General features: G+C 48.9%; 10 protein-coding genes across 10 annotated transcripts; 4 read left to right on the forward strand and 6 right to left on the reverse strand.

Annotated features, from left to right (window-relative positions):
• Window positions 1-202: 202 nt before the first annotated feature.
• Window positions 203-1,177, forward strand: TRVA0_008S02300 (uncharacterized protein; the record flags this gene model as incomplete). The annotated part of the gene is made up of 1 exon (XM_076683447.1): window positions 203-1,177. One exon carries the CDS (start codon window positions 203-205, stop codon window positions 1,175-1,177), a length of 975 nt encoding a protein of 324 aa, XP_076542362.1.
• Window positions 1,178-1,338: 161 nt separating this feature from the next.
• On the reverse strand, window positions 1,339-3,447 carry TRVA0_008S02322 (class I SAM-dependent methyltransferase; the record flags this gene model as incomplete). The annotated part of the gene is made up of 1 exon (XM_076683448.1): window positions 1,339-3,447. The coding sequence occupies one exon, from the start codon at window positions 3,445-3,447 to the stop codon at window positions 1,339-1,341; it is 2,109 nt and encodes a 702-aa protein (XP_076542363.1).
• Window positions 3,448-5,498: 2,051 nt separating this feature from the next.
• RPE1 (ribulose-phosphate 3-epimerase RPE1) lies at window positions 5,499-6,222 on the reverse strand (the record flags this gene model as incomplete). The annotated part of the gene is made up of 2 exons (XM_076683449.1): window positions 5,499-6,130; window positions 6,186-6,222. The coding sequence occupies 2 exons, from the start codon at window positions 6,220-6,222 to the stop codon at window positions 5,499-5,501; spliced, it is 669 nt and encodes a 222-aa protein (XP_076542364.1).
• Window positions 6,223-6,488: 266 nt separating this feature from the next.
• On the reverse strand, window positions 6,489-6,896 carry TRVA0_008S02366 (uncharacterized protein; the record flags this gene model as incomplete). The annotated part of the gene is made up of 1 exon (XM_076683450.1): window positions 6,489-6,896. One exon carries the CDS (start codon window positions 6,894-6,896, stop codon window positions 6,489-6,491), a length of 408 nt encoding a protein of 135 aa, XP_076542365.1.
• A 1,848-nt stretch (window positions 6,897-8,744) lies between these two features.
• On the forward strand, window positions 8,745-11,366 carry TRVA0_008S02388 (uncharacterized protein; the record flags this gene model as incomplete). The annotated part of the gene is made up of 1 exon (XM_076683451.1): window positions 8,745-11,366. The coding sequence occupies one exon, from the start codon at window positions 8,745-8,747 to the stop codon at window positions 11,364-11,366; it is 2,622 nt and encodes an 873-aa protein (XP_076542366.1).
• A 279-nt stretch (window positions 11,367-11,645) lies between these two features.
• AIM34 (Aim34p) lies at window positions 11,646-12,374 on the reverse strand (the record flags this gene model as incomplete). Its single annotated transcript, XM_076683452.1, has 1 exon — window positions 11,646-12,374. One exon carries the CDS (start codon window positions 12,372-12,374, stop codon window positions 11,646-11,648), a length of 729 nt encoding a protein of 242 aa, XP_076542367.1.
• Window positions 12,375-14,655: 2,281 nt separating this feature from the next.
• Window positions 14,656-15,501, forward strand: MET16 (phosphoadenylyl-sulfate reductase (thioredoxin); the record flags this gene model as incomplete). The annotated part of the gene is made up of 1 exon (XM_076683453.1): window positions 14,656-15,501. One exon carries the CDS (start codon window positions 14,656-14,658, stop codon window positions 15,499-15,501), a length of 846 nt encoding a protein of 281 aa, XP_076542368.1.
• A 430-nt stretch (window positions 15,502-15,931) lies between these two features.
• On the forward strand, window positions 15,932-17,515 carry DPH2 (2-(3-amino-3-carboxypropyl)histidine synthase; the record flags this gene model as incomplete). The annotated part of the gene is made up of 1 exon (XM_076683454.1): window positions 15,932-17,515. The coding sequence occupies one exon, from the start codon at window positions 15,932-15,934 to the stop codon at window positions 17,513-17,515; it is 1,584 nt and encodes a 527-aa protein (XP_076542369.1).
• A 70-nt stretch (window positions 17,516-17,585) lies between these two features.
• SEN1 (DNA/RNA helicase SEN1) lies at window positions 17,586-23,688 on the reverse strand (the record flags this gene model as incomplete). The annotated part of the gene is made up of 3 exons (XM_076683455.1): window positions 17,586-19,713; window positions 19,767-19,976; window positions 20,033-23,688. 3 exons carry the CDS (start codon window positions 23,686-23,688, stop codon window positions 17,586-17,588), a joined length of 5,994 nt encoding a protein of 1,997 aa, XP_076542370.1.
• Window positions 23,689-24,863: 1,175 nt separating this feature from the next.
• Window positions 24,864-25,532, reverse strand: PRX1 (peroxiredoxin; the record flags this gene model as incomplete). Its single annotated transcript, XM_076683456.1, has 1 exon — window positions 24,864-25,532. One exon carries the CDS (start codon window positions 25,530-25,532, stop codon window positions 24,864-24,866), a length of 669 nt encoding a protein of 222 aa, XP_076542371.1.
• Window positions 25,533-26,690: the final 1,158 nt, after the last annotated feature.

The raw sequence follows: 26,690 nt of genomic DNA on the forward strand, positions 1-26,690 counted from the left end.
TATCGTAAATAGGTTATCGAGAATAAAAGGGGGCATAAAAAAAGCAAGATTTGCCAATGAGTAGATGAGGGTATAAAAGGAAGGCCGGCGGGTCCTCTATCTTGCATTGCTATCTCCAATCTCCAATCACTCCTTCTCTTTCATTGAGACTTCACTTCTTCAAGCTTCATCAATCAGTCAAATACCGATTGTACGTTTAACCATGAAGTGCTTTATTCCAGCTTTAGTTGTGCTGGCATTGGCTGGTTCCACTCGAGCTCACATTGAGATGACGAACCCTCCTCCTCTGAGGTCCAAGTACAATCCATATGCACGCGAGAGTGAAATTGACTATGATATGGTCTCCCCAATCACGGACCTGGCCGATTTCCCGTGCAAGGGATATCTCGGTGACCCTATGAAGTCTGTCGCCAAATACTCGGCAGGCGAGACCTACACGCTCGAGCTCAGCGGCAGCGCTACTCACATGGGCGGCTCGTGCCAGCTCTCCCTATCGTACGACAAGGGCAAGACCTTCAAAGTCATTAAGAACATTATTGGCAGCTGCCCAATCAACATGGAGTACAACTTTACCATTCCGGACGATGCTCCTTCGGGAAACGCGCTCTTTTCGTGGAGCTGGATGAACCATATGGGAAACCGAGAATTTTATCAGAACTGCGCCTGGATAACCATTAAATCATCGAGCAATAATCGCATTCTGGATACGCCAGACATGTTTGTCGGCAACCTCCCGGGCTACTGCACGGTGCCAGAGGGATACGATTTTGTCTATCCACACACGGGTCCAGTCACTGAGTGGGGTGGCGACCCAGCGTATTACACGGATGAGTGCGCTGATGGTACCAACGAAACTTCGGCCAATGGTACTCTTTCTATTAGTGGCAAGGCGAACTCTGATGCCGAATCCGACGAGTCTTTTATCGAGACTTTGGCCAATGCATCTTCCACTGTTGGATCTAAGTCTTCTAAGAAAAAAGAGCCGTCAGCTCCTGTTACATCTTCCCTCGAGGTTGCTCCTCCTCAATCGACCTTGCGAGAGGTCTACCGAGTATCACAGAATGGCTCACACAGTCAGCACCGTCACGGCCGACCGCAGGTCAGCGAGCTTAGTACACCCCACCCAACCATTGATGTCGCTGGCGGCACCATTGTTCGGCCTCCGTGCTCCAAGTAACGAATTCAGGTACTCTGTATTAGCTCTTGCGGAGCTATGGATATTTATAAGCGGTTATAGATAATTTATTTGGCAATATATCCCCCACTGCAAGGGCCAGCCCCTTAGATGGATGAGATAAAGGTCATACATTCATTAATCGTTAGTGAGAAATCGTTTAGTTAGTGTGTGTTCTTTGGGTCGGGCTTAATGGCATAGCACATAGTCATTGGCTGCGTGGATCGAGCGTTGCCCGGCTCGTCGCTCGACGCAAATGCTCTATATGCCTTCATTTCCTCGGCATTGAGGTCCCCGAACATGGAGAACATTGCGTCTGCGTAGTAGGAGCTCAAAAAGTCACACAGGTGGCCCAACTGCCCAGACCACCCTCGCGGAATTGCCAGCATGCATCGCTTGATACCCGTGAAGCCAGCTGCCTTGAGCCGCCGAGGTATCCGGGCAGAGGGGTAGATGTCGATATTTCGCTTGGTGACTCCTTCGGCGATCCTCGACCACCAGTATTCGTCTCCTGGTGACCGGTTTACCACGTCGTAGTCACAAACAATGAGTTCAATGGCGCCTCCTGGCTTGAGAACTCGGTACATCTCCCGCAGGACGTCCTCCCACATATGGTTCTGCAGGAAGTACCACAGTGATTTGCAAGTAACAACGTCAAACATATTATCCTCGAATGGCAGCGAAGTCAAAGAGCTGCCCGACAGGGGTACAAAGTTTTGCGGGCCGTCCTTGATGGCCATGGGCAGCTTACCCACGCCATGATCGTACTGATAGCCATATACAATAGCATGCGGATTGTCCAGCGCTAGCTGCCAAGCCCAGGGGGCCTTCATAATGCCGTGGACGTCCAGCACTCTCTTGGGCTCGCCATGAGGTCCAGCCTTGTGCAGATCACGCCCTACCGGCGAGAAAACGAGCGATGTCTGGAGCATAAACCGACAGGCCATGATGGTCCACAGCTCAATGACATCCATGGACTTCCCCGGGGTGTTGGCCTTGTTGTACTGCATCCAGGCCTCCTGACGGGTCTGGGAATACATGAGCGAGTCGGCCGGCTTGGAGTTGATTGAGAAGGTGGAAAAAGTCTTCCAAATTTGCCTCCCGGGGTTGGCTGTGGGCTTTGCCGACGCGGTGGCCGAAGTAGGAGTAGGGGTCGTCGACGCCGAGTTGTTCCCTCCTCCCTGACTACTCGCAGTGGTATTGCTACTGATGACCGAGTTGGCCTGGCTCACGACGGACTGGTGCCGCGACAGCTGGTCCAGGGGCCCCACCGTGCCCGAATTGGCGCTGGCGGTGCTGACCGTGCTGGCATTGCTAGTGTTTTCGTGGAAAAACATTCTGTCCTCTTGCGCGTATTGCCCCTGCGTACTGTACATCGTACTCGTCCCCTTTGCGCTTGGCTTCTTTGAATGGTGGCAGTATTGCGCTTCTTCTTCTTCTTCCGGAGGTGGTGTGTCTTGGATATCCTCGACCAGCGGCTGAAGCGGTCGGTAGTGTTCGGGTTGGATAAGGGCGGAAAGCGAAGGACTAGAAACGGAGTGATGAAGAACGAAAGAAGAGCGGTCCTTATAATGGAGATGATGCGGGATGCGACCAGGCACAATGTTGACAGATGAGTCCGAACTGGCAGTGCTTCGACGCTGGTGGTGTACGCCTGCTGGATTAGAGTACGTATTATACGTGTGTGTCGCAGCAGCGGGGAACTGTGGGTTCGTGCTGTTCAATGTGCCAGAAGCACTGTACGTGGTACTTATGCTGCTGGTGCTGGTGCGAGCAGTGCCTGATGTGCTAGTGCTGCTTCCTGTTCTGTGTCCGTAGCTGTACGGCGCTGCAGGAGGGGCGCCGGTCGGCTCCACGGCCCCAGCATGCATGGCTGGTTCAGTAAGGTTTGACTCTCGCGGAGGCTCGGGACGAGCAAGCATGAAGTGGTCGGAGTAGGCCACAAACGACCCTGACGGGGACTTTCGCACATGGCTCAGCGGACGCTGTTCTGCGCCAGTATCGGTGGTGTAGAAGGACGCACTGCTGTATCCACGGGGTCGGCGCGACGAGATCGTGTGGGATCCCGATCCCTGGACTGCAGTGGGCGATGGGGGGAAATGCTCTCCTGAAGCAATTGCCGTGCCTCCTCCACCTCCTGCTCCAGCATGATGAAACTTAGCTGCTGGGCTCGGGACTGCAGGTGTTTCGTCCTGCTGAGATCCCACAGACCTACTGGCTATATCATAGAGTTCCCCGATGCTTTGCCGATACTGGTAATGATTGTTGGTCATGTTTTGGTGTTACAGGTGAAATGCACCTTTCAAACGGTAGGGGGTGGGCTATAGGGCAATCAGTACCAAGCAATAGCGGAAATAATGTAAATGGTAGCAAACGGGTAGGAATTAAAGTACAGCCGTTGCTTTTGATGGTCAAGTCGTGAGGATGGTTTTATGCGGGCCTGTGTCTGCCTCTCGCGTATAATAATATTAAAACACGCGTAGTCTGGCGTTTGGTGTGTGTGTGTGTGTGTGTGTGTGTGCCTCGGTGTATTCACTCACTCAATAACGTGAAGATGCCTCGAAGCTAGCCAGTAAACGGGATGCAATTTTGTGGGGAAGATGACCCTAAATTTGCAATCAAATGATGCGCCCACTTGTGACAATTGCTTTCTCGATTGCAGTTCAATCGGCTCAGGCGGTTTAGTTTTTTCTCGCAGCTCGATTCGTCGTAGATATGGGTCCTCTTTTGCATCGACGTGTTGGATCAGGTGTTGGATTAGGGTACCAGAACCAATTGAACAAAATATTATCACTCTTTAGCCCCCTCTCCTTGATGATCAGAAAGAACGTGAAGAGAATGTGAAAAGTCGGCTACTATTCCCCCGGGGCTCACAATGGCTTAAGATACTCGATTCTCCGCGTTTCTTCACGGTTAGTGGGATTGTTGATTGATCCACTTCCTGTTCAAGTCCATATGCTTACAGGAATCAAAGCTTTTCTCGAGAACTTGGCGGTTAGTGGGATACGTCGATGAACAGAAATTTTCCTCGAGGCTTCCAACACTGTATGGGAAAAAAAAAATTTAGCACGTCGGCTTCCCCCCCTTTTATTGGACTGTAATGCTCCGGTATATATAATGCAATGTCCGGGGTATCCTGGAGATGTGCTTTTCAGAAGAGAAAGGAAAAAGGCGGTAACTTCGGACTCAATGACAGCAGTGTCCTTCGACGAGTGTAGGTAAACCAGCCAGCACGATGGTTTTGTCCACCAACCAACCACCAGTAGAATTTAGCCCGCATATGCCAACGGCAGAGAAAAGCAACCACGCAGAATGGCCCACATCCAAACAAGCCGTTGGCGCACGAAAAAAACCTCTGCAATGTGCTGTCCACCGCATGAAAAGATGCATGGCCATTACGTTTTTTTTCTTTCCTTCGCGTGTGTTAGGCGCAAGAGCAAAGCATATCCGAATCACACGTCGCGTTATGCGTGTTTGGATAAAAACGCACAAAAAACAACAACAACATAGTCTCGATTAGCATTTCATGACTGGATAATACACTTCCTAGCACCCGGAGTGGTTGTTACGAAAAGGAACTGAGACCCGTTACCCGCTGATCGCTTTTCGTTTAAGAAGCCCCTGAAAAATTTGAGACACTGCTAAAAACAGACCGTTTAGGCCCGTTGATAGCTTGGCCCCGGCGTACATGAGAGATAACGCAGGCCCGCAGAAAATAAATGTAGGTCGATATTTTCCCCTCGTATTTGCCCTCCTCAAAGCCGTGAAAGAGATGCGGGTGTCGTGAAAGAAATGCGGGTTGCTGTGCGTAAATGACACACATGAGGGTGTTTAAGGCTTGTACCGTATGGAACGGGTGGGTATCGTACAGCCCCAGCGCAGTGGTCAATGGTGGATCTGTTTGACATATGATGAAACTGGCCAAATGTGGAATGCATACGCTAATCGTCAATTTCCTGATAGGACGTCATCTACGGCGTGATAAATTTTTTCAGTGGAGATGATTTCAAGGGGGTGGGAAGCAACCAGCTATAAATCTCGGTGTACTATTATAGTTGCACCAATGTACTCTACATAATTGGACTATAAGCGTCTATTATTACAGTACAGTAGTAGGTATGTACTGCGTACTGTAGTGATTGGACTGTTACCTGCACTGGACTATCAAGACAAACGGCAACTGGCCTGTCATTGGCCTATAAATTGACCGGCAGTTGGATATAATTGTACGACAATGGACCTAATTGTGCAATGGTCGGATATTGAATAAATCATTGATAGAGAGCCTAGTCTAGAAATAATAAATGAGCGGATAGCCTGATAACTAGTGAAGATGACTGGCGATACAGCTTCTCATGTCGGCAATGGCCTTGGCTGGATCATCGGCCTTGTAGACGCCAGTTCCTGCAACAACCACGTTGGCACCGGCACCAGCAGCCACGTCAATGTTGTGCTGAGTCAGCCCGCCGTCGACTTCAATGTTGAGGTTCGGGAACTTGGCCCGCAGCTCCTCGACCTTGGGCATCATGTCCGGCATGAAACTCTGCCCACCAAACCCAGGCTCCACCGTCATGATAAGCACCATGTCGACTTTGTCGGCGAGCGGGAACAGAACGTCAACGGGGGTCCCGGGCTTAATCGAGATGCCCACCTTCATGCCAGCCTTTCGGATCGCCTCGATGACCTTGAGAGGCTCGTCGGTCGCCTCGTAGTGGAAGGTGTACGACTGCCCGCCTGCGTCGGCCATTGGCTCGATCCACTGGAGCGGGTTCGAGACCATCATGTGACAGTCGAAGTATGCTTCTTCCTTGGGCACCTCGGATCGCAGGGCCTTAACAACCATCGGGCCGAACGAGATATTTGGCACGAAGTGGCCATCCATGATGTCTACATGCAGCCAATCAGGGTTGTTCTTTAGCATGCGCTTGGTATCCTCCACGAGGTTACCGAAGTCACCTTTTCCAGGGTGTTAGTTATTTGTTAACAGGAGAAAAACGAAAAAAATACGTACCAGAGAGGATGGATGGAGCAATGATCGGTTCAACCATGGTCTTCTAAAATTTTACGACGGTTAAGAAAGACGAATCGAACGACCGCGACGCATTTAGTGGGGGGGGGGGGGGGGGGGGGGGTATGCGTCGTCGGGCGACATTGGCCCTCGATTACTAACGTTTTAGCGCACGGATGACATAATATCACTTAAAAAGTTCGGCTATAAACGACAGCTGCAAAGAGTGTACACGGGCTACGATAGCGCTGAATATACGAGATTATCAATCATGAATGCACTTGTTCATTAAAACTAAAAAAAAGTCTATCGCCGCTTGTACTTCCGCGGACCTAGGCGCGGGTTTCTCTGCGTCGGGTCGTAGTTAGGCGACTTGGGGTTGAAGTAGCACTCCGAGACGGTGTGGGCCGGTCTATGGCACAGCGAACAAAACACTTTGCCCTTGGGCAGCCGGGTTCGCGCCAATTGCCGCAGTTGGTCTAGATTGAAACTACTCCCAGAAGGGTTGAACGGGCATTCAATGGCAGTGTGGTTGGCCCGCTGGCACCAGTCACAGACGACCTCACCCTCGGACTTTTGTGGTTGACCCACCTGCGCCAGTGGACGTATCTTGTCAACCGTGAAGTTCGGGCTGGTAGGGTTGACCCAGCATTGAGCAGCTGAGTGCTTGGGCCGCAAGCAAAATTCGCAGGTTATCTGATCCATAATGGTCATCTTCACGAATAACAAAATGTGACCGATGGTATTATCGGGGGGAGGTGAACTTATAAATAGCCTTTTGTTTCAATCAGGGCTCTTCTTTGACCTGAAGGAATTGGGGCAAGAAATAGAGTGCAACCTGAAACGTTACCGACAACGTAGGTGTGCTTCGAATTGTTCAAACCCGCGTCGCGTGTATAGCGCAAAACCGTCGTTTTTTCCTGGCTTGTTTTTGTTTACTTCACGCTCTCTGACTGTCACTTGAAACGAACCCAAGTGCCTGGGATTGTGATTTGTTTTTTTTTCCTTCACCAAAGATCTTGGGGGACGGGATCCCAGCCCTACAGAAGCCTGCACCATGGTGCGTTGACAGGTCCCGACAGGACTACGTGTAATTGAACGAACAGCCCAAAAACACAACACTCAAATATCTTTTTTTTTGCATCAAAATTTTCACGTTCAAGTGGGGCCCATCAGCTATGGTATCAATACCGGAATGAAGGGTGGTGCACAGCCTACCATGGAGCTGGGTTCCCGCTTGATAAGCCACAGAGTGGGCTCAAAAGCCGGTTACCCACCATGTCACCACTAGTATGTGGGCACATATTTTATGAGGGCCCGCCTGAAAATTCTTCAATCATCTAAAGTTACTTAAAAATTCTTCTACGATCTTGAGAACTTGAGACTACGCATCGCCAGCCCCACTAATACCACTTTTATAGATATAGCGTTCTGATGTACCAAATGTTGGGGTACAAAGCTTGGCGCTACCCACTTACTATTGTAATTTGACTCGTCAAGGCCCATATAATGGCCAAGGTATGTAGAGATGTGCGTGTACTAAGTTAACAGCTCACAGACGTTCGTTGGTGACAAACCGTGATCTTCCGAGTCTCAAAACTCCAAAAACCATCTCAGTTATTTTTTCCTCCTCGCATTCAACTACCTTTAACAAACCCATACTCTAGCTCTATCTACTGTACCCATTGAGGATAAGCCGGTGACGATGAATGTCGATATTACATGTCATCGCTAACCAAGTTATAGGATATACGTGTAATTTAAGATGTGCATATCAGAAACGGGCAGAACTCCCAGGCAGGGGAAAACGGGTAGGGGAAAAAAAAGCTCTGCGTAATTCAAAGCACGACAAATCACATCGCTTGGACAGCCCACACTCTCACAACCCCCACCAGCGATACTTAATGTCGGGTCCTTATTTCTCCGTCATCCGGTAGAGCAGTAGTGGACAATTATCTCGCCCGTTACATATATCTCTCTCGCTAATTTTTCGTTTTTTTTTTTCGTAAGTGGGTCAACCTGTCTTGTGTTTGCATCCAAAAGTGCAGGATCGCGCATGGGAGCGGTACAAGCTCATGTTATGCTGGACAGAGCGATCACAGACCCAACATGTGGGCACAACCATTGGCTGTGGGACGACCAGAGAGTACAACGGCCCAGGGCTAACGAAACAATGGCTTTGGCACACATGTTTTGCTCCTCAAACTAACTCGTCTTCGGGCAGCGGAGTCCTGTACCCTTCAAGCCGCGGAGCGCGTCCATCCACATAATTCTAAGCACTCTGTAAGTGCCCGTGTGTAGCCAGCTATGTATAAATATATCAAACCATCGCCGTTGAACTCCAAATGGCAAAGACCGCGTAGCGACCTTCTTTTTCCAGCTAACCGGTTAACCCTTTGAGGCAACTCAGTTACCCAGCGCAGGCCATTTCCACCCGCGCACCCCAAATACCCTCTCCCCAATAGAGACGTGCGTTAATTAGCCGCGCACCACCCCCGCCTCGTTAGGGCACTTATCGATCTTATCTTTCGCATCCTCACTTTGGAGTCCACTCGCAAAGCGATGAAATCGTTCGCCGTTCTCATTGCATTGGTGCTGGTGGACTATGCTGTTGCTATTACGACTATTATAGATATTCTGTCTGCTTCGGCGCAGTACTCGGTTCTGTTGAGCCATATCCAGCGCCACGGGCTAGTCCCGGTTATTAACGAATCACGCAACACTACGCTGATAGCGCCGGTCAACTCTGCGTTCGCAAACGTCGACCCGTCAGATATCACAAAGGAGGTGCTGCTCTACCACCTGGTCAATGCCACAGTTCTCTTTGGGGACATGAGTCCCGGAGAGACCCGCTTGGTTGACTCCTATCTATACCACGAAAGCGAATTGCGCTCTGTTAAGGCATTTAGCGCTCCACTGAAGGTCGCCCGAAACTCTAAAGAGACTGTCAATGACGTCGAAGTCGTAGAAAGCGATCTGCGAGCCAGCAGGGACCGCGGCGCAGTCCAGGCGGTCGACTCACTTCTGACAGTGCCATCGAGTCTTCGAGAGACCTTGGCCAGCATTCCGGGCACCAGCATCTTTCAGTCGCTCGTAGAGACTGAGAACTTGTTCTTTGAGTCCCCGACTACGCTGTTTGTGCCCACAGATGAAGCATTCCGCGATTTCTCGGACGTTGAGCTCAAGTACCTCAGCCACGCCCGGGCTCATGACGACCGCATGCGACTACTCAACCGCCACATCTCCAAGGGGCTCGTTGGGTTTCACCGCAATAAGATAGTCCATGCGCTCGACGGAGTCGCTTTGGAGCTGTGCGACTTCAACACTACGGTCAACGGCACGTTCGTGCCGGCGTCTCCGTCGCATATTGCATTCAACGGCATTATTCACACCTACAATTCTTTATTAACGTCTGAACCGGCGGAATTGGTCGAATATTCGCCGGAAAAGTACCTTTACGGGCTCGATGCCGAGAGCTTTGTTCTCGAACTTGCATTTAAGGGACTCAAGCATCTCGTTGATGGATCGGAAACCGACCCCCAGACGATCTTTGTCCCTCTGACTTCAGTAGGCCCTGTCGATGCCATTACTGAAGAGGTAGAAGCTAGCGAAATGCATCGGGGAACTACCAAAGAGGTAGAAGTTAGCCAAATGCCTCGGGAAACTGCCAAAGAGGTAGAAGTTAGCGAAACTCCTCGGAGAACTACCAAAGAGGCAGAAGCGAGTGAAGAGCCTCGTAGAATGACGGTGTCCCAAGACGCCATTCTATATCACTTCGTCCAGGGCCAGTACCATCTATTGGAGCGTATCAACGACGAATTCCTGTTGACTTCAAAGATGACGACCAAGAAAATGAAGCACACGCCACAACGCATCAAGGTCGTATCCAACGCTTCCGGCACTTTCTATGTCAATGGCCACCAGGTCGTCAGCAGAGAGTACACAGTCGCAAACACGTCGATCTACTTCGTAGACTCTGAGCTCGAGATTCCCCCTTCGCTAAGCCTCGCAGTCGGGCCATTCTTCCAGAACTCGTATTCCATCTCCTTTTTGGAGAAGCTGAACCTGTTGTATCCACCCAGTGGAGTCGTCTGGACGGTTTTGCTGCCAACGAAAGACGCCTGGAAGGAATTGGGCCTCGTAACCGACTACTTGCGCTCCAACACAACCATGCTCCGACAGGTGTTTGACTCAATGATCTTCAATGGGGCCTTTTATTCAGATAGCGAGCCCCGAGATGCGACGCTCCTCTCCAACGACACTGTTCGAGTGTCCTACTCACGAGGCAAGAAAAAAAAGCGGGACTTCGACTATGAGCGCCACAAGTTTGGCGGCGTTCTTACCGTGGGCGATATCGCTTACGACGTCAACGTACCAGATATTCTGTTCAATTCTGGTGTCGCGCACTCCATCGACTCCATTACGCTCCCCGACGAGATTTCAATCGCCCCAGAGGAGCTGATTGCTGCCGGAGACCGCGAATCCTTCGTTGACCTCCTCGTGGAGCGAAACATGTCGTATGTGCTCGATCCGCAGAACAGCTACACCATCCTCGTGCCCAGCATGGACGCGCTCGAGCGCGATGGCATCAACAGCTCCTCGCCTGATATTGACTTGTTGCTGCAGATGCACGTTCTGCCTGGGAATCCCATATCCAACCTGTTCCAAGAGCAAGAGATAGAAACGCTTGCTGACGGGGTGTACCTGCGTGCCCGAGATGTTGCAGGCAAGATCTACTTTGTCCAGATAGTTGGTGGTGCTGACCACGAGTTGCATATTCTCAAAAGGGGCGATAGTGTCATCGAGGGCAGCCCCAGGACCACTGTGCTTTTTATAGACCGCTACCTCAAGCCGTCGTGGATCCAGAACCCGTTCCCGCCTATCCACAAGCCGTACCTCCGGACGCCAGTGGCCATTCTGCTCGGTGTTGTCGGGGGTGCCATATTTATTTTTTGCATGATTTCGTTATCGGTGTATCTTTATGTCGCGGGTAAACAGCAGCCTTACTACTACTACCACCCATCATCACCGGAACGGCAGCCATTGAACCGTGGGAGTTCATCAGGAGAGTCCCAGACGGAATCGTACTACGGATCGGTGGAGTCTCCAACGCAGCCGATTCGGACGGCTGGTAAGAACTCTCAACGTGAGTTTGGCCGGCATTTGAACTTACCTCGCAACTAACTATCCGTAATCTATCATTTAACAGTATTTAAGATACAGCTTAGCTTTTGTACCAATTCTGTTCCATATTTATCCATTTGTTTCTTTTGATTACAGTTAGTGGAAATCCACCAGTATAATGACTTTACTCGGTATTCTTCTCGTGTTGCAAGACTGCCTATCATTCGATAAGTTGTATCGATATTATCAGTTCAATAAAAAAAGCAGTTTCCCATATTAAAAAGACCATATATAAATAATTATTCGTAACAAACGTAGCAATATAACTCAATTAAAAGTTTAGTGTCCAGACTTCTTGTCTTTCTTATCCTTTCCAGATCCAAGAAGCCACCAGCCCGTGATCACCGCGGCAAACCCAGCCAAGAAGGTCTTATCGCTCGACGTCAATTCCCCCGGATGGAACTTCTTCTCTTCATAGTACTCCTGCTCTTCCTTTTCGCTCAATCGCGTGACCAAAGTCTCCGCCGCAAGCGACCGGACGTCAGCATCTCCAGTAATGTGAACCTCGGACTCCAATTGCTCTGTGCCAGACTGCCTCCCAGCACTACCAGCTGCACCATGGTCGGGCACATCATGCGAGTACTTAGTACTCGCATCCTTAGCAGTCGTGGAGTACGCATCCGGAGGAACTGGGATTTTGTACTTTATCGGCTCGTCAGGCGTTCGACCAGCAAGCGGCAGCCTTATTCGGTCTACAGCTTGTCTGACGGTCTCGAACTTGGGCTTTGTAGTCGAAAATGCACTGGCAAAGGAGCTGGACTGCATGGACCGCGACGCTTCAAACGCCGCAAGCCGGTCAATGAGCTCAGCCTTGCGCCCAGACACCTTGAGGCCGTTCCTTCGGCACTCGGCCTTGAGGGAGGCCACTGACAAAGAGGTATACTGCGACGGGGTGCTCAACAAGTGCGACGGGTTTGGGGATGGAGCAGAGTTCTTGATGCCCCGTTTGAGGTTCGGGGCAGACTTGACTGCCCGCAGAGTGCGCATGGCTCGCGTAGATGTGTTCATAATGCAAGATGGAGGGAAGCAACCGACTTTTAAAAGCGTTATGCCTGGTTGGCTCGAGCGTGGAGTGTGTGGGTCTGAAAATGTCTGCCATAAGGCGGCCCGGACTTGATTAAGTTGATTGGGCGATCGCCAACGCTTTATTTACATCCTGCCCAAAAAAGGGTACACGCGTTTCATCTGCTTCTATAGGTGTGCCCATTTACTTAATGATCGAGTTTCTGTACTAAATATGTGGAGACGGTCTATTAGAATTATTCAAATGTATGTTGTCATATGCCATCAGCTAGGTGAGTGCTGGTACTCCAAATGAGTGTCCAACGGGGCCTGTTAATGACGTTGGTTACCCGCTAAAATCAAGCAGTTGGATTGTCAGCCACTGGTGATACTGTAGTATGCCGCTACAGGTAGCACATACAGTAATATTGCTCTACTGTATTTGTAGATCTGAAGGCATTGTACCAATTTCCATGTCGAAGTAACAGTTGTCATAGCAACAATCATTGCATAGAGGTGCATTACACAGCCACATACACAGCCACATGCGCTTATTATCAGCCACAGCTGGGGACAACTTCAACATGAGGTAGCTAGGGCACGTTGGATTAATACTAAAGAGTATCGTAAAGCTGGAAGAGCTAAATAGTACTGTTTGCTGCTGCAAAATATAGAATATGGAATGTAAAGAGAGCTAATATCTGCGCAAGGGGGCTACCATTCCTACGTGTCCTTCATTGGAAGCAACGAAGGGATAATTTGAACCCTTGGAATATCTCGCTTCTTTCTAGCGTCAAGGCATTCGCTTGTTGCATAAGAATTGTTCGCACCGGTGTCTTATAGAGTACAACTACTGTATAGTGTATAACATTGGTATAATAGGGGTTGGGCCCGAGTATTTGCTTGACAAATTTTTTATAGCACTTCAACAGATATCTACTTAATCACCTTATTAAGATCGAAATGGTTCCATTTGGTCTTCTTATGATAATAGCTGGTATAGAAAATTTTGACATGAAGATTATCCCCTACTGTAATTGTATGTCCTCTAGCGGTAGCTATTGTCACTGAGTAGAGCAGCATCCAAGCCGTTGCACCTGCAACCTAGAAGCGATTTCGGCAGAGACCGCAACGCGGGCTGTAATAAATGACAAAAAGAGCTGATCCTCCCGTAACAGAAAGCCACCCACCCGTGAGACAAACGGAATAGGCGGAAGCCTCTGCTGACTATAGTACTGATGCATTACCTACCACCTAAACGCATGCTATGCTTACGTCCTCTTAGCCCACCATACACAGCTAATCCATACTACTTACCTGTAATTTCCTTTGTTAATAAGTTAAATACGTCTTTATCAAGTTGTTTAATGGCTAAGTCTACTCTTCAAAATGCGAGATGACAAATTTATCATTCCTCGGCTGCGTTCTTTGGATGTGGCCCCTGTCATGCGATAATGCACATTACAGTATCTAAAAATTTCCTGCATACACATAAAACTTCATCGTACAGTACTTGATGTCTAATCATAATGAGTAAGCTTCGATCGACAGGATTCAAATAGCCTTTGGTACTGCCCAATTGCTACTAATCGCCACTACGCTGATTGCTGAAAATGTACCATATATTACAAACGTATTTACGCCTACTAGCAATGATGAGTTCATAGCAATTTCGTTCTTTCAATTGGCCAGGAAATGTATTACCAGAACGCTTGTAATGCGGGAACGGGTATTTTTCACGGGCCCCCACCCAGCACCGCCCACCGGCACCTAAACTTCACGCAACGACATTTTTTTCAAAGCTCCAAAAACGTTGCCCCGAAACCTAAAGTCAAAGAAACTCCTTATTTATAAATATGTATATGCTTTGAAGAGCACGAAGAACTAATAAATAGCATACTTCTGACTGATTCCTCGACCCTTTTGCCAGTTCGCCTTAACCCGCCTTTGCCAGCCCTCGGTCATGCCAAGTCACGTGAACTTTGGTGATATCAAGCATGAATTTTACAACCTTTGCACTTGTCGAAGAACCCGTAATCGGGTTCCCCTTTGAGAGACGCGAGAGCGTAGGAGTGGCAATTACTAAGGCTGCCTTCGGAGATCTCTTTGGAACCCCGTTATTGGGCGCAGGTAGGAATAGTTTATAAATGATGTAGTTTCTGCTCTGCACCATTTTTTTTCTCCCCTCCATCCTCAGTTAGAAGTAATACTGGAGACCATTTTCTTTTCGATAAGACTCTTCTGACCAAAGGCCGAGGCATATACAGATTGATACCAAAAAAAAAAGATGACTGCTGCTGCCACCGCTACCGTTACCGTCCCGAAGACGAAGTCTAAGAACAGTGTCTCCGTCCTATCACAACCAGAAGAGAGCCTTCCATTCCCACGAAGCGAATTGGACAAGATCAACTCTACTTTGGAGACTTTGGAGACTGCCGACATCCTGCAATGGGCCTCTGTCAGTATTCCAGGCCTCTTCCAGACCACTGCATTTGGCCTTACTGGTTTGGTTACCTTGGACATCATTTCCAAGCTCTACCCAGACACCCACCCAATTGATCTCATCTTCGTCGACACGCTGTATCACTTCAATGAGACTCTACAGCTCGTCGAAGACGTCAAGACTAAGTATCCAAATGTCAAGCTGCACGTCTACAAGCCAGAGGGTTGCGAGACCGCTGCTGACTTTGAGACCAAGTATGGCGAGAAGCTCTGGGAGCGTGACGAGACCCTCTATGACTACCTCGTCAAGGTTGAGCCAGTCAACCGAGCTTACAAGGATTTCGGCGTCAAGGCTGCCCTCACTGGCCGACGAAAGAGCCAAGGTGGTCAGCGCTCATCGCTCAAAGTCATTGAATACACTGACGGCGGTCTCATCAAGATAAACCCATTGGTCAACTGGACCTTCCAGCAGGTCAAGGAGTACGTTGACCAGAACAATGTCCCATACAACAAGCTTCTGGACCAGGGATACCGATCTGTTGGTGACTGGCACTCCACCGCCCCGGTGAAGGAAGGCGAGGATGAGCGAGCCGGCCGATGGAAGGGCAAGCAGAAGACCGAGTGTGGCATTCACGAGAACTCGCGATTCGCCCAGTACCTGAAGCAGCAGAGTCAGGGTATCCACACTTAAACTAACGGCCACGCTATTAATGACTGAAAAAAATTGGGTAATGACAACATGACGTAACTAGTCATGGAAATATTTATTTATTAAGATTAGCAATAGAGAAAATAAAAAGCTCTTAATGCATTATTAAAATATCTTAACCATTGCAATTGCCGTCTCGTACAGAATCAATTGCACTGGCGCTCTCCGTATATAAGGACTAGGATGCAAGACGAATTGATATACATGATACATGTACTAGTACAAGAGGATAATTCGATATACACTTTGTTTCCTGCTAGGCATCCTCGGAATATCTTTACAAGGTTGAAGTTCGCGGGCTCTCCCCTGAGTTGTCGCCGCACGCCGCATTCACCGGACCTCCGACTTTAATTTTTCACCAACCCAGATAATCAGAGATCAAATTACGAAGGCTCAACAGATCGACGATACAATGACCGAGGTTCCTGCGCCTGTACTGTCGGGCGACAGTGAGTTCTATAGAGTCGAGCAAAAGGTCGAGGGTCTTCGGGTCCCTCTAGAAAAGCTGAAGGAGACGTACGCCATACGAGACCTAATCCCCCATCTTTTATCACAGAAATATTCTACTATTGCGCTGCAGTTCCCGGATGATCTGATCCCCGAATCGGTACCAATTTTCAAGTTGCTGCAGGAGGAGTTGAATGCAAAGTCTAAAGATGACGAATCGTACAATCCCCAGGTTTATATCTTGGCAGATACCAGCTACTCTCCATGCTGTGTCGACGAAATCGCAGCAAAGCATATCAATGCAGACGTAGTCGTACATTTTGGCAACGCTTGTCTGAACCCAGTCCAGAACCTGCCAGTGGTGTATATCTTTGGTGGTTCATTTGACATCGACCGTACACGAGTAGTTGAAAAATTCAGAGAAGCATACGCGGATAAGAGCCAGCATATACTGCTGCTCTCAGATCCTCAATATTCGGACATTTTGAGTAATCTATACTCAACAATTGAGTCTGAATACCCTAATACGATTGTCACGCATGTCGAACTCCCCAAAGATGACGACAAGGCAGCGGTTATTCCCAAAATTGTGGACGTTAATCCAGATGGCAAGGAGAGAATCAGCAATATCTTGCCAAATCGATGGCATGAGCCCCTCAAAGCAGAACTACACGACTATGAAATATTTTATCTAACCTCTTCTAACCCTTCGCCATCGTTGATTCTACATCTGACCACTCTTGTATCGAATGTGCAATTGCTTCAGATGGACGCTGATCTAAGGCTCACTGTTCCAAGAACAGCGCTAATGAAGCGATACAGGTACATGAACATGGCGCGGAGCGCATCCACGATCGGCATTTTGATTAATACGCTTTCCCTGCGAAACGTCAACGAGGTCCTCAACAAAGTAAAGGACTGGATCACGGCCGCCGGTAAGAAGTATTACACTTTTGTCGTGGGGAAGCCTAATGTTCCTAAACTGGCAAACTTCGATGTTATTGACATCTGGGTTGTACTGGGTTGTCCACTAGGAGGAATTATCGTCGACAGCGACGAGTTTTACAAACCAATTATTACCCCTTACGAGCTGAGTCTAGCATTGCAGCGAGAAATCACTTGGACAGGCAAGTGGCTAATTGATTTCGAAGCCGTACTGAATGAATACGGCGAAGAGACAAAAGGCGATGCTGGTAGTGACAGCGAGTTTGACGAGGATGCGCCTGAATTTGATCCAGTCACAGGGAAATATGTGTCCACTTCGCGACCGCTTAGACGATTGAAGCATGTCAATGTTGAAGAAGACGAATCTGGTCCAACTAATGGAACACAAGATGGCTCAACTACAGCACTGACGCACCGGTTGGCAGGGACACTGACAATTAGGAATACCGTTTCAACTGCGGCTGAGCACCTGTACAATAAGCTAACCTGGAGTGGATTGGGAAGCGAATTCCCCGAAGAAAGCGACGAAGAAGGCGCAGAGGTAGAAGAAGGTCGAGCCGGAATTGCTCGTGGATATGCGGTGGGCGAGAGTGATAGAACTTGATAGATGTCTATTATTTTGTCTATTTATACAGTCGTCAATAAATTGCAAAAAAAAAACCGGATAGCTCTGATCAGTTATTGCGGTTTTGTGCAGGAGGGGTTGGTCGGTTTTTCTTCGCACCTTTGCCTCTTTTCTTCTTGGGGTTGGGTGGCCCTCTCTTCGGTCCATTCGGCCCGTTCGACGGCGGATTAGGACGCGAATAATAGCTGGGTCGTGGATCAATAGATTCTCGAATAGGAGGGCCGTCAGTCAATTGAGTAGTAGTTGTCCGGTTCTGAGACGTCAATTGCCGCATCCTTTCACGTGCTTTCTCTTGATCTAGCTTCCAGGGTGGTACTTTACTTTTCTTCCAGTCCTGATTTCGTGGTCCTGTTGGCGGCGGTCGCTGCGGCAGCGATGACTGATTTTGCAAATTTGGTTTCATAGTCGAACTGGCTTGATACACAGGAGTGTTGCTACCGCTTGAATAGCGATCGCTGTCACCGTAGTAGGAGGAAGACTCTCTTGTTCCTGAATTGCTTCTATCGTTAGACGATTCGTCCGCACTTCGGTCAGACAACGCAACTCGAGGATTCTCATTGAAATGCTGCCTCTTGACAACCATCCGGGGTACATTCCCAGTTTCACTGTCAGTCCGCTTGCGAGACGTTAACGGCTCTGAAGGTGGCTCTGAGATTGGCTCCGAGGGAATAACTTCTTTCCTTTCCGTGGATGTAAATCCTGGGCGGACTTTAGAAAACATTCCTCGTCGCTTTGCATTACCAATCAATCTCCACCAAACGGGGTTTTTGGTAAGGTTATCCTCGTTTCCCAATATCCACAGTGAGCACTTTGCTCGGGTAATGGCCACATTCATTCGTCTTGTGTCCGACAAGAAACCCACTCCTTTGGCATCCTCTTGGGCCCGGACACACGACAGGATGATAATCTCCTTCTCCTGGCCCTGGAATCCATCAATCGTATTGAAATCAATCTCCTTAGTAATAAGTTCGCCGTGCTCTCGCTGGAACACATTCTTCAGTTCACGTACTTGACTTTTGTAGGGCGAAATTATACCAATCTTCGAGACATCCAAATCTGGATATTGTTTAGTCAAGGAATCAAACAATTCCAACGCAATGACAGCCTCGTCTTTGTTGAAAATCGATTTCGTCTGAGTCGACTTTTGATGCCGTCCTTTAATGTCGTAGAATCGATACTCGCCAAACCAAGGGTTCGAATGCCAGGGTCGAGCGCACAACCGAGCCATATCTGGGCCGTCCTTAAGCAATCCTTTGTAGAACTCCCGGCTGGGAAACTGAGATATTTCTGGGTGCATACGGAATTGAGTGTTGAGCATGTGAACGGAATCTTGATGCTGCTTGAACATTCGCACAAACAAACTCTGCTCATACCGCAAGTTGGCGGCAGTTTGAGAAAGTACCGTCGGTGGCAGCTGGTTCGGATCACCAACCATGATACACCGTTTGCAACCATACTTGAGTGGGATAAGTGCAGAGAGCTCGATAGACTGGGCAGCTTCATCAATTACCACCGTTTCAAAAGTCATCTGTAATGATACCAGGACGTTGTGAGCCGAACCTGACAACGTCGAGCAGATAACTTGAGCTTTCCGAAGAATTTCTTCTTGGATTCGTCTTCTTTCAAATTCTCGCTTTCGTACTGCCATTTTCGACTGCTCTCGTTGCAAGTCTAGTTTGTGACCCAAATCTTTGATTTTTCGATTCAGCGCTCGCAGCTCCAAATCCAATTCATCAAATTCATCCGCAGTCAGACTGCTGGCGTCCGCCAATCGTTCTCGAAGCTCATTTCGCTTGGCCACTGTTTCGGTCTGCTGCTGTCGAAGTGATCCATCTGGGCCATTATCAAGTGACGCTTTTTCCATCTGCGCTACAGCTTTATCCACTTGGTCTTCCAGAGTAAGCTCCTTGACCGACGAGTTAATAGCTTCACTTCTGCCTAGTCGCACAACGTTTGGCTCAAATCGTTTCCCTCCAAAGCCTACTACACCAGCTTTAAGACGCAATACCAATTCATCGACCGCGGCATTTGATGGTGCACATATCAGCACCTGCCGGCTGCCTTCAGGCAAAGCACCCATTTTTGGATCGCTTCCCGGGACTTGGGTGCCCGGAATATTGGTCAAATGAGCACCAATAATGCCAAGGATTGTCTTCGTTTTACCTGTACCAGGAGGACTGTAACAGCCACGTTAGATCATGCAACCCATTCTTAAATGGTTTAAACATACCCTTGAATCAAAGAAAACCCTCTGCTGTTAATCGAGCTCAAAATTGCTCCTGCCTGCGATTCGTTAACACCAAACGTGCGCTGAGCTTCCACCAGCTTATCTGACCCAACGAGGGTGGGCTTTGCAGGCTCTGCCTTAATAATCGAGTTTACCATGTCGTAATACGGTAATCCCTTCAACGACGCATATTCTCGCTCAATCGTGGTCATGCTAAATACAACGGTTAAAAACACATCTTCAAATATCCAAAAGGGTGGACTGCTTACCTTGAAACACGAAGACCGTGAAGCACAAATTTGGATCCCAAGTATGCCGACATCTTATCCGGCTGATACGCACGCAAAATCAGGTCCACAAAATCGCCTCCGGTAGTTTTGATTTCCTTAATCTTGGCTAAACAATTGGGCCGTCTGGAGTCTGGCCGAGTGGGGATTCTATCTTCGTTCTCGAAGTACGTTAAAACAATTAAGTCAGAATCAGTGAGTTTGCACTTGCTGAACATGTTGGTGTCCATGGACGCGTACACGTCAACAAAGCTGTCGACCCTGACCCGATTACCAATCAAAATAGTAAATGGCAACTCTAAAGAGCTGTTCTCCTCCTTAGCTTTGATAATTCCCTGCCAGCATTCCAACATAAGCAATGGCTCAAATACTTTTTGATATTTCTCAGTAGTTGAGAAAACGTCCTCAACGGGGTCGTAGTCTCGCTTAGAATCTGGATAAGCAGAGTTAGAGTGGTAATTCCAGGTTAGAACTCGCTGGTATAAAGGTCCCATGTCAATATTGAGCCTCAATCGCATGTTCCGCTGCTCTCGCTCCCGCTGCGATAGCACTGGTCGCTGGCGATGAAGGTTGAGAGCTGTTACGGTCATTGGCTTGTCAATGTTCCTTATTATACCTGGCTTAGCGGTCCTAGGCTTTTCACTGAAAAGTCCTTCAATATCCTCTTCGTCACCGCTCGATTCAGAAGAACTATCCGCCGCTCGGGATGGGCGAGCAGTGGATGTCGAAGTAGGCTGCAATCGCCGGGAGTTAAATCCAGCAGGTCGTGCGGGATGAATTTCCTTGGGAATTGGCTTATGAGCTGCTGCTGCAACTGCAGCCGGCGGTCGGTTGTTCTTAAGGGCCTCTCGCACTTCATCCATAGCCTTCGAGCGAGATGGCGCTGGCGGAGGTATTTTTGGAGCTGGGGCTGGCCCACTAGTAAACTGCATGAAATCGGTAAGTGATCTCTGTCCAGACTTTGAAGTGCTAGGCGCGGCATGCTTGACGATCGTAACTGGTGCAGCCGGCTGAGGGCTGGACTCCACGGTGGACGGAGCAGTACTCTTGCCCTCTACTCGGTTCAAGAGCTCGTCAATATCATCATTAGAAAATATACCAGTGGTAGCCAGCAGAGTGGCAATCTTCTGCCTTGGGATGACATTAGGAATTTCTCTCGTGGCCAATCGTTTCAGCACCTGCACTAATTTCTCCGGGAAAGTCAATTTAAATGACTTCATGAGCTCAACAATTGTCATAATGTTGACATAGCACGAGTGAAGAAGCGCTTCATCTTTGAGTCGGAGTAGCTGAGAAAGGGATTCAACCGTATTAATAGCAGGCAGGGCAAGCATCTCGCCTGTACTTTGGGCTGCATCTGGTGGAGATTCAATGTCGGCCTCTACCAGACGGAAGGTATCCAAAAGGGTCTGGCAATAATCCAATTGATCTTTCATGAACTCCAACATAAAATCCGACTTAAACAGCGATGCCCATGTGTACGTCCGCTGGAAAGTGAATTTTAGGAAGCTCCAGTTAGCGTTCCAGAATCGAACAAGTTCGCTGTCCTGTCCTTTGGTGAATTGATCCTTTTTGGAATTGTCTACAACGCCTCTTGCGCCATAGAGAGCCGACGAAACATCTTGAGCAACCTTGGTGAGCTGGGAACATGGCGAGAACATCTGCAGCGAAACCACAGCTTCGACAGCAGAGCAGTAAGAAGTTAGTGATTTTCGCAGGTCAAAAGAGAGCAGCTTCTCAATAGCATGGAACCGGTTGACAATGTCTGTATCAAATGCCTGGCAAAGAATATCTACGGCTGCCTGATTTTGATCGGGATTGGCAGAAAAAAGTTGTATGAACAGACCAGTGAGAACAGCTTCCTGAGTTATTAGTACTTTGAGGACAGAGCCATCAAGATCACTAATATTCTTGAGCGATTCTACCGTCGACTGAACGGCCTGTTCTGATAGCTGCTTCTTGGGTTTGTAATCTGGGTCCTTCTTGAGCGGCGGGTGGGTGATAAATGCAGAGTATTGGGACGCACGCAGAACCATCGAGGCCATCTGCTCATTGAACAGTCTCGGTTTCTGATTCAGCACATCCCAAAGGCTGATCGAGTACTGGCGCACAAGTTCTGCGTGCACTTCGCTTGATACCAGTTGGTTCTTTTTAAGCATATCGTCCGGCATGCCGCTTGCGACATCGAATCGGATGGAATAGTCAATGGTGCGGGTTGCCTCATTAACAAGAGAGACATTTGAGGAAGAGAGTGACTGAATTATGGGGATAGCGAAGTTGTATGCAAATGCCTTCAGGTCGGCTCTAATGATGCGGGCTTCGGGAGGAAGCAGTGGCAGCTTATTGCTGAGATCAAATCGAAAGCTGGCGTTAAAACATTGGAGTGCTTTAAGCTTGACATGATCAACGCCGTTCGCAGGCACTTTCCCGTTCTCAGTCAAGTTTATCAGCGCACGGGCAACTTCTTCGCCAATGTTGTGGAAAGCGGACTGATCTGTAGGCGAGTTGCACGCGTTCAAGAAGGGCAGCGACCAGTCAAACAGATCCTCTAGCTCGTATGTGTAAGAACTGTCGTATTTCTCGTTAATAGGACCTGTCACGGAAATTCGGCTGGCGAACTGGGGATTTGTACTAATTGATCCCGCCAATTGGCGCGACGGTATTGGCACTACCTTCCAGAAATCCGTTTCAAGTTTCTCAGCGACGGTCTTCAAGCATCGTAACAGAGAGTGCAGTGGAGTCGACGGCATCATCGCCAGTTCCTGAGACAACAGTTTTGTCACGTTAGTAGAATCATTTGCGCCAAACTGGCCCACAATGACTGGTCTATCTAAAAAGCCCAAAAACAAGTCCATGTTCCTCCAAAACACCGTCGCGTCGGTGTATTCCTTTTTAGACCTGGCCAATGCCAGCAGTCGCTCAAATGCCGACACTACGAACCCGGCTAGTTCCTGCACCGGAACCCCTTGGATGTATCTCAGCAGCTTGTTTTTCGCCCAGTTGTGCAGTTCGGCGTCTTCGCCAAACAGAAGAACCATGGTGCCCGGGAGGAATTCCGGGAGCACCAAGGTGGATGCTCCTCCAAGCGACTCGAGCTTAAACAGCACTGCTTTGAAGTCCTCCAGAAGCTTGCCCTTGGTGATAAGCAGATCAGCACAGAGGCACTCATAGGTGGGAATAATGACGTACCGGGCGACGTTGCGAAGAACGTCGTCGGTCGCCTCCGGGTCAAACAGCCTGGTTCTGGCGTCCTCCATCAGCCCCGAGAGCCTGGCGACATCGCTCTTCTCCAATTTGGCGAGGAACGAAGTCACGTTCTCGGCTGGCAGATCAGACTCCCTGAGCATCTTGCTGAGCTCGTCAACGTTCATGTGGAAGATCCTCGCGCAGTCAGCGCATCTCGCCAGTACTGGCTCAAGCTTCTTCCGGTATCCAGGCTCTGCCCTCTCGAACGACATTGCCAGGATGGATTTCGACGCGAGTCGATTATTGTCTGGCTCGCAGAACCAGTGTGTGCCTGGATCAGCCGCCATGAAGTAACGCGCGGTTTGCTGGCAGGCATTCAGGAGCTCGGTTATGCCTGGATGCTGCTCCGCTTGTTCCACCGCTGCTTTCGCAGCGGCTAATAAATCCGTCATGTGGAGTGTTTCCAGCAGTAACTCGGTACGTTTAAATGAAAATAGTTTGAATCCAACGCGATGGGCGGGTGTATTTTTCTTCACGGAGTGGTGGGAGCGCGTCACCTACCAATTAACCAGTTCGCGTCCTCGCGTGGCCTTACCTACGCGACTTGTTAATTATAAGTTATTAATGATTGATCTTTGGCGTGTAGCATTTCTTAGCGTTTGAGTATCTAATCGGCTAACTACTGGAGGGCAGTTGATCAGCTTTATTTAGGCACACGTTTGATACGGCCGGGTTGAAATGTCTCACAATTCGCGTTAATTGATACCGTGCCAAAAGCCGCAACGAAGAATACTATGCGTGTTTATAGTGAGGTATCATTCGATAGAGTACTGTACAAAACAGTTGGTTTCTAGTAGAATGCAATACGTATATACTGGCTATGCCTATTACAAAGCTCCGTATGGTACACAGTTAAAACTATTCGCTACAAGAACTCCACGAAGTGGAGCTACGGGGGTTTGGGGGCTGGCCCCCAAGTCACTTATACTAAGCTGTTAGAGTGCTCTTTGGGGGGACCAGTCCCCCCAAACCCCCCTGAGGCTCCGCTTCGCGGAGAATTTGAACCGACCCGCGCGAGCTACAGGGGGTTACTTCTCACTGGACGAGCAGCAGATCCCAGATTGTTATAACAACAGCTGCTGCAGTCTATTCTCGTTACGATAGCCCTGAAAGATGTCCAATTCGCCAAAAATCCTGTGCTGTGCGGCGGTGTGCCAATCATATGAAACATCAATGGTAGTCCTCGGAGATCCAGATAAAAAAATTCAATTTCCTATTAGGGAATGCAATGCTAGGTTTATAGGCTTAATTCGGAGCACGAGTATCTCTGAGTGGTTCAAATACTATAGGTTCCGGCAGTAACTTCACTTATTTCAGTTTCAAACGCAACGATTGCTGAAACATTACATTGGCCAAAGCTTGTTGAAGCATCACGATGCTGGTCAGTTCCGTACCTCCGGGGATACTTGCATACATTAGATATTTATCGGAGTAATAATGGGGCAGTCATATCCCGTAATCATTTACAACCGCTTTCGTGTCAACGGTTAACAGTTTTTTCATCATTTCAATTCATCACACATTACATTATACACTTTGATATAATTTAAAGTTTTGCCCGTAGTAGTCACTCCTTCTCGAGTGGAGTGAGTCGCAAGTATGGCTTGACGGCTCGGAACTTAGGGAAGATAGTCTTGGCCTCCTCGTCAGAGACGGATGGGTGGACAATGACATCATCGCCTGGGGTCCAGTTGATTGGGGTGGTGATTCGGTGCTTGTCACCGGTCTGCAGAGAGTCAACAACTCGGAGGACCTCAGCGGTGTTTCGGCCGGTGGAGGCTGGGTAGGCCATAATCAATCGAATGGTCTTCTTTGGGTCAATGATGAAGACGGATCGAATGGTGAAGGCAATGCCCTTCTTGTCAACGTTGGTGGTGTCCTGGTAGTCAACCATGTCGTAGAGGTGGGCAACCTTTCGCTCTGGGTCGGCAATGATTGGGAAAGTCAGGTTGGAGCCAGCAACCTCGTTGATGTCCTTGATCCAGGCGTGGTGGGAGGAGGTGTCATTGGCAGAGAGGCCAATGAGCTTAACGTCTCGCTTGGCGAACTCGTCCTCAAGCTTGGCGAAAGCACCCAACTCAGTGGTGCACACTGGGGTGAAGTCGTCTGGGTGAGAGAAGAGGATACCCCACGAGTTGCCAAGGAACTCGTGGAAGTCAATTGGGCCGTTGGAAGTGTCGGCCTGGAAGTTTGGGGCAATGGAGCCAAGTCGGAGAGTACCAGATGGGGCAGTCATTTTGTGTCAATTAATATATCTGTACAGATATTTTAAGCGGTTTCGACCGTCCTTTTTATAGCCTTTTGCTGCCGCGGGCCAAAGGGGTCCCACGGTATTGGTTTGAAATTTCACATTTATATGGCGTCTAGTCACGTGCCGTGGCTAATGGGGCTCATTTTATGGCGCAATCTGTGGCACCTCCCCATCTCATTGGCCTTCCCGGCCTGTTCCTCCGCATGGGGGCTTACAAATAACAGCCACAGACGTCTCCTCCTGTAATGCACATGCAGCCCATTCCGTCAGTTTCATGCATCCGGGTGTGGCGTAATTTGAAGCAATTGTCCCGGATTATCTTTTGTCTACGTGTTACGATGGCCGTCCTCTTTGGCTGCACTTAGAACAATACGTATAGTAGCAGACGGACTAGAGGAGGCTGCCAAACTGGTGGGACCACTTTTCGCCAATCTAGCTTATTAGGATTTTTTCAATACCCGTATTGTCGTATATTGTCGTACGATGGTGATGTGGCTCCAGCCATGCGCACGCAAGCTATATTAACGCCGCACAGCGTGCGGCCCATTCCGTCACCTTCTGGTACAGTGTAACAAGCCAGATATACTCCGTTGCCAAGTTTTAAAATAAGTGATAATGGGGGGACCAGTCCCCCCAAACCCCCCTTGGGCTCCGCTGCGCGGAGTTCTTCTGCTCCCTCTACAATTCCTCCGCTACTCGACCGCCGGTGGCCGACGATGGAGCTCTAATTCGGGGTGGTTGACACATCGAGCCTTCGGCGTCGAGACGCTCGAATCTATCGACAGTCGGTTATTCACCGAAGCTGACGAATTAACCTCCGGTTCTCTGCTCATCTTGCCAAACCGCGAATTCGGTCTGCAATCCTCGCAACTATTTGGTCTTGGGGGTAATGCACGGAGGGGTATTCCACGTTTGTCCTCCGGTGCTCCCATCGCATATCACAAGCTGCGATCCTCCAAATATGCCCCACTGATCTAAGTGACGAGCGTTTTTTATACATTTATTTGTCCGAATTGTGGATATTATTTATTTTGGGAGGCATAATGGACTTGTAGATATATCAATGTAACTATAAAATTATATGTAGAACTCACACATTATCGTAGATAGGTAGATGCTGCATTCATTGGTTCAGTAAAAGTA

The sequence above is a fragment of the Trichomonascus vanleenenianus genome (genome assembly GCF_965637985.1).
Source record: "Trichomonascus vanleenenianus strain CLIB 3782 genome assembly, contig: TRVA0_008S, whole genome shotgun sequence".
Lineage (NCBI taxonomy): Eukaryota > Fungi > Ascomycota > Dipodascomycetes > Dipodascales > Trichomonascaceae > Blastobotrys > Blastobotrys vanleenenianus.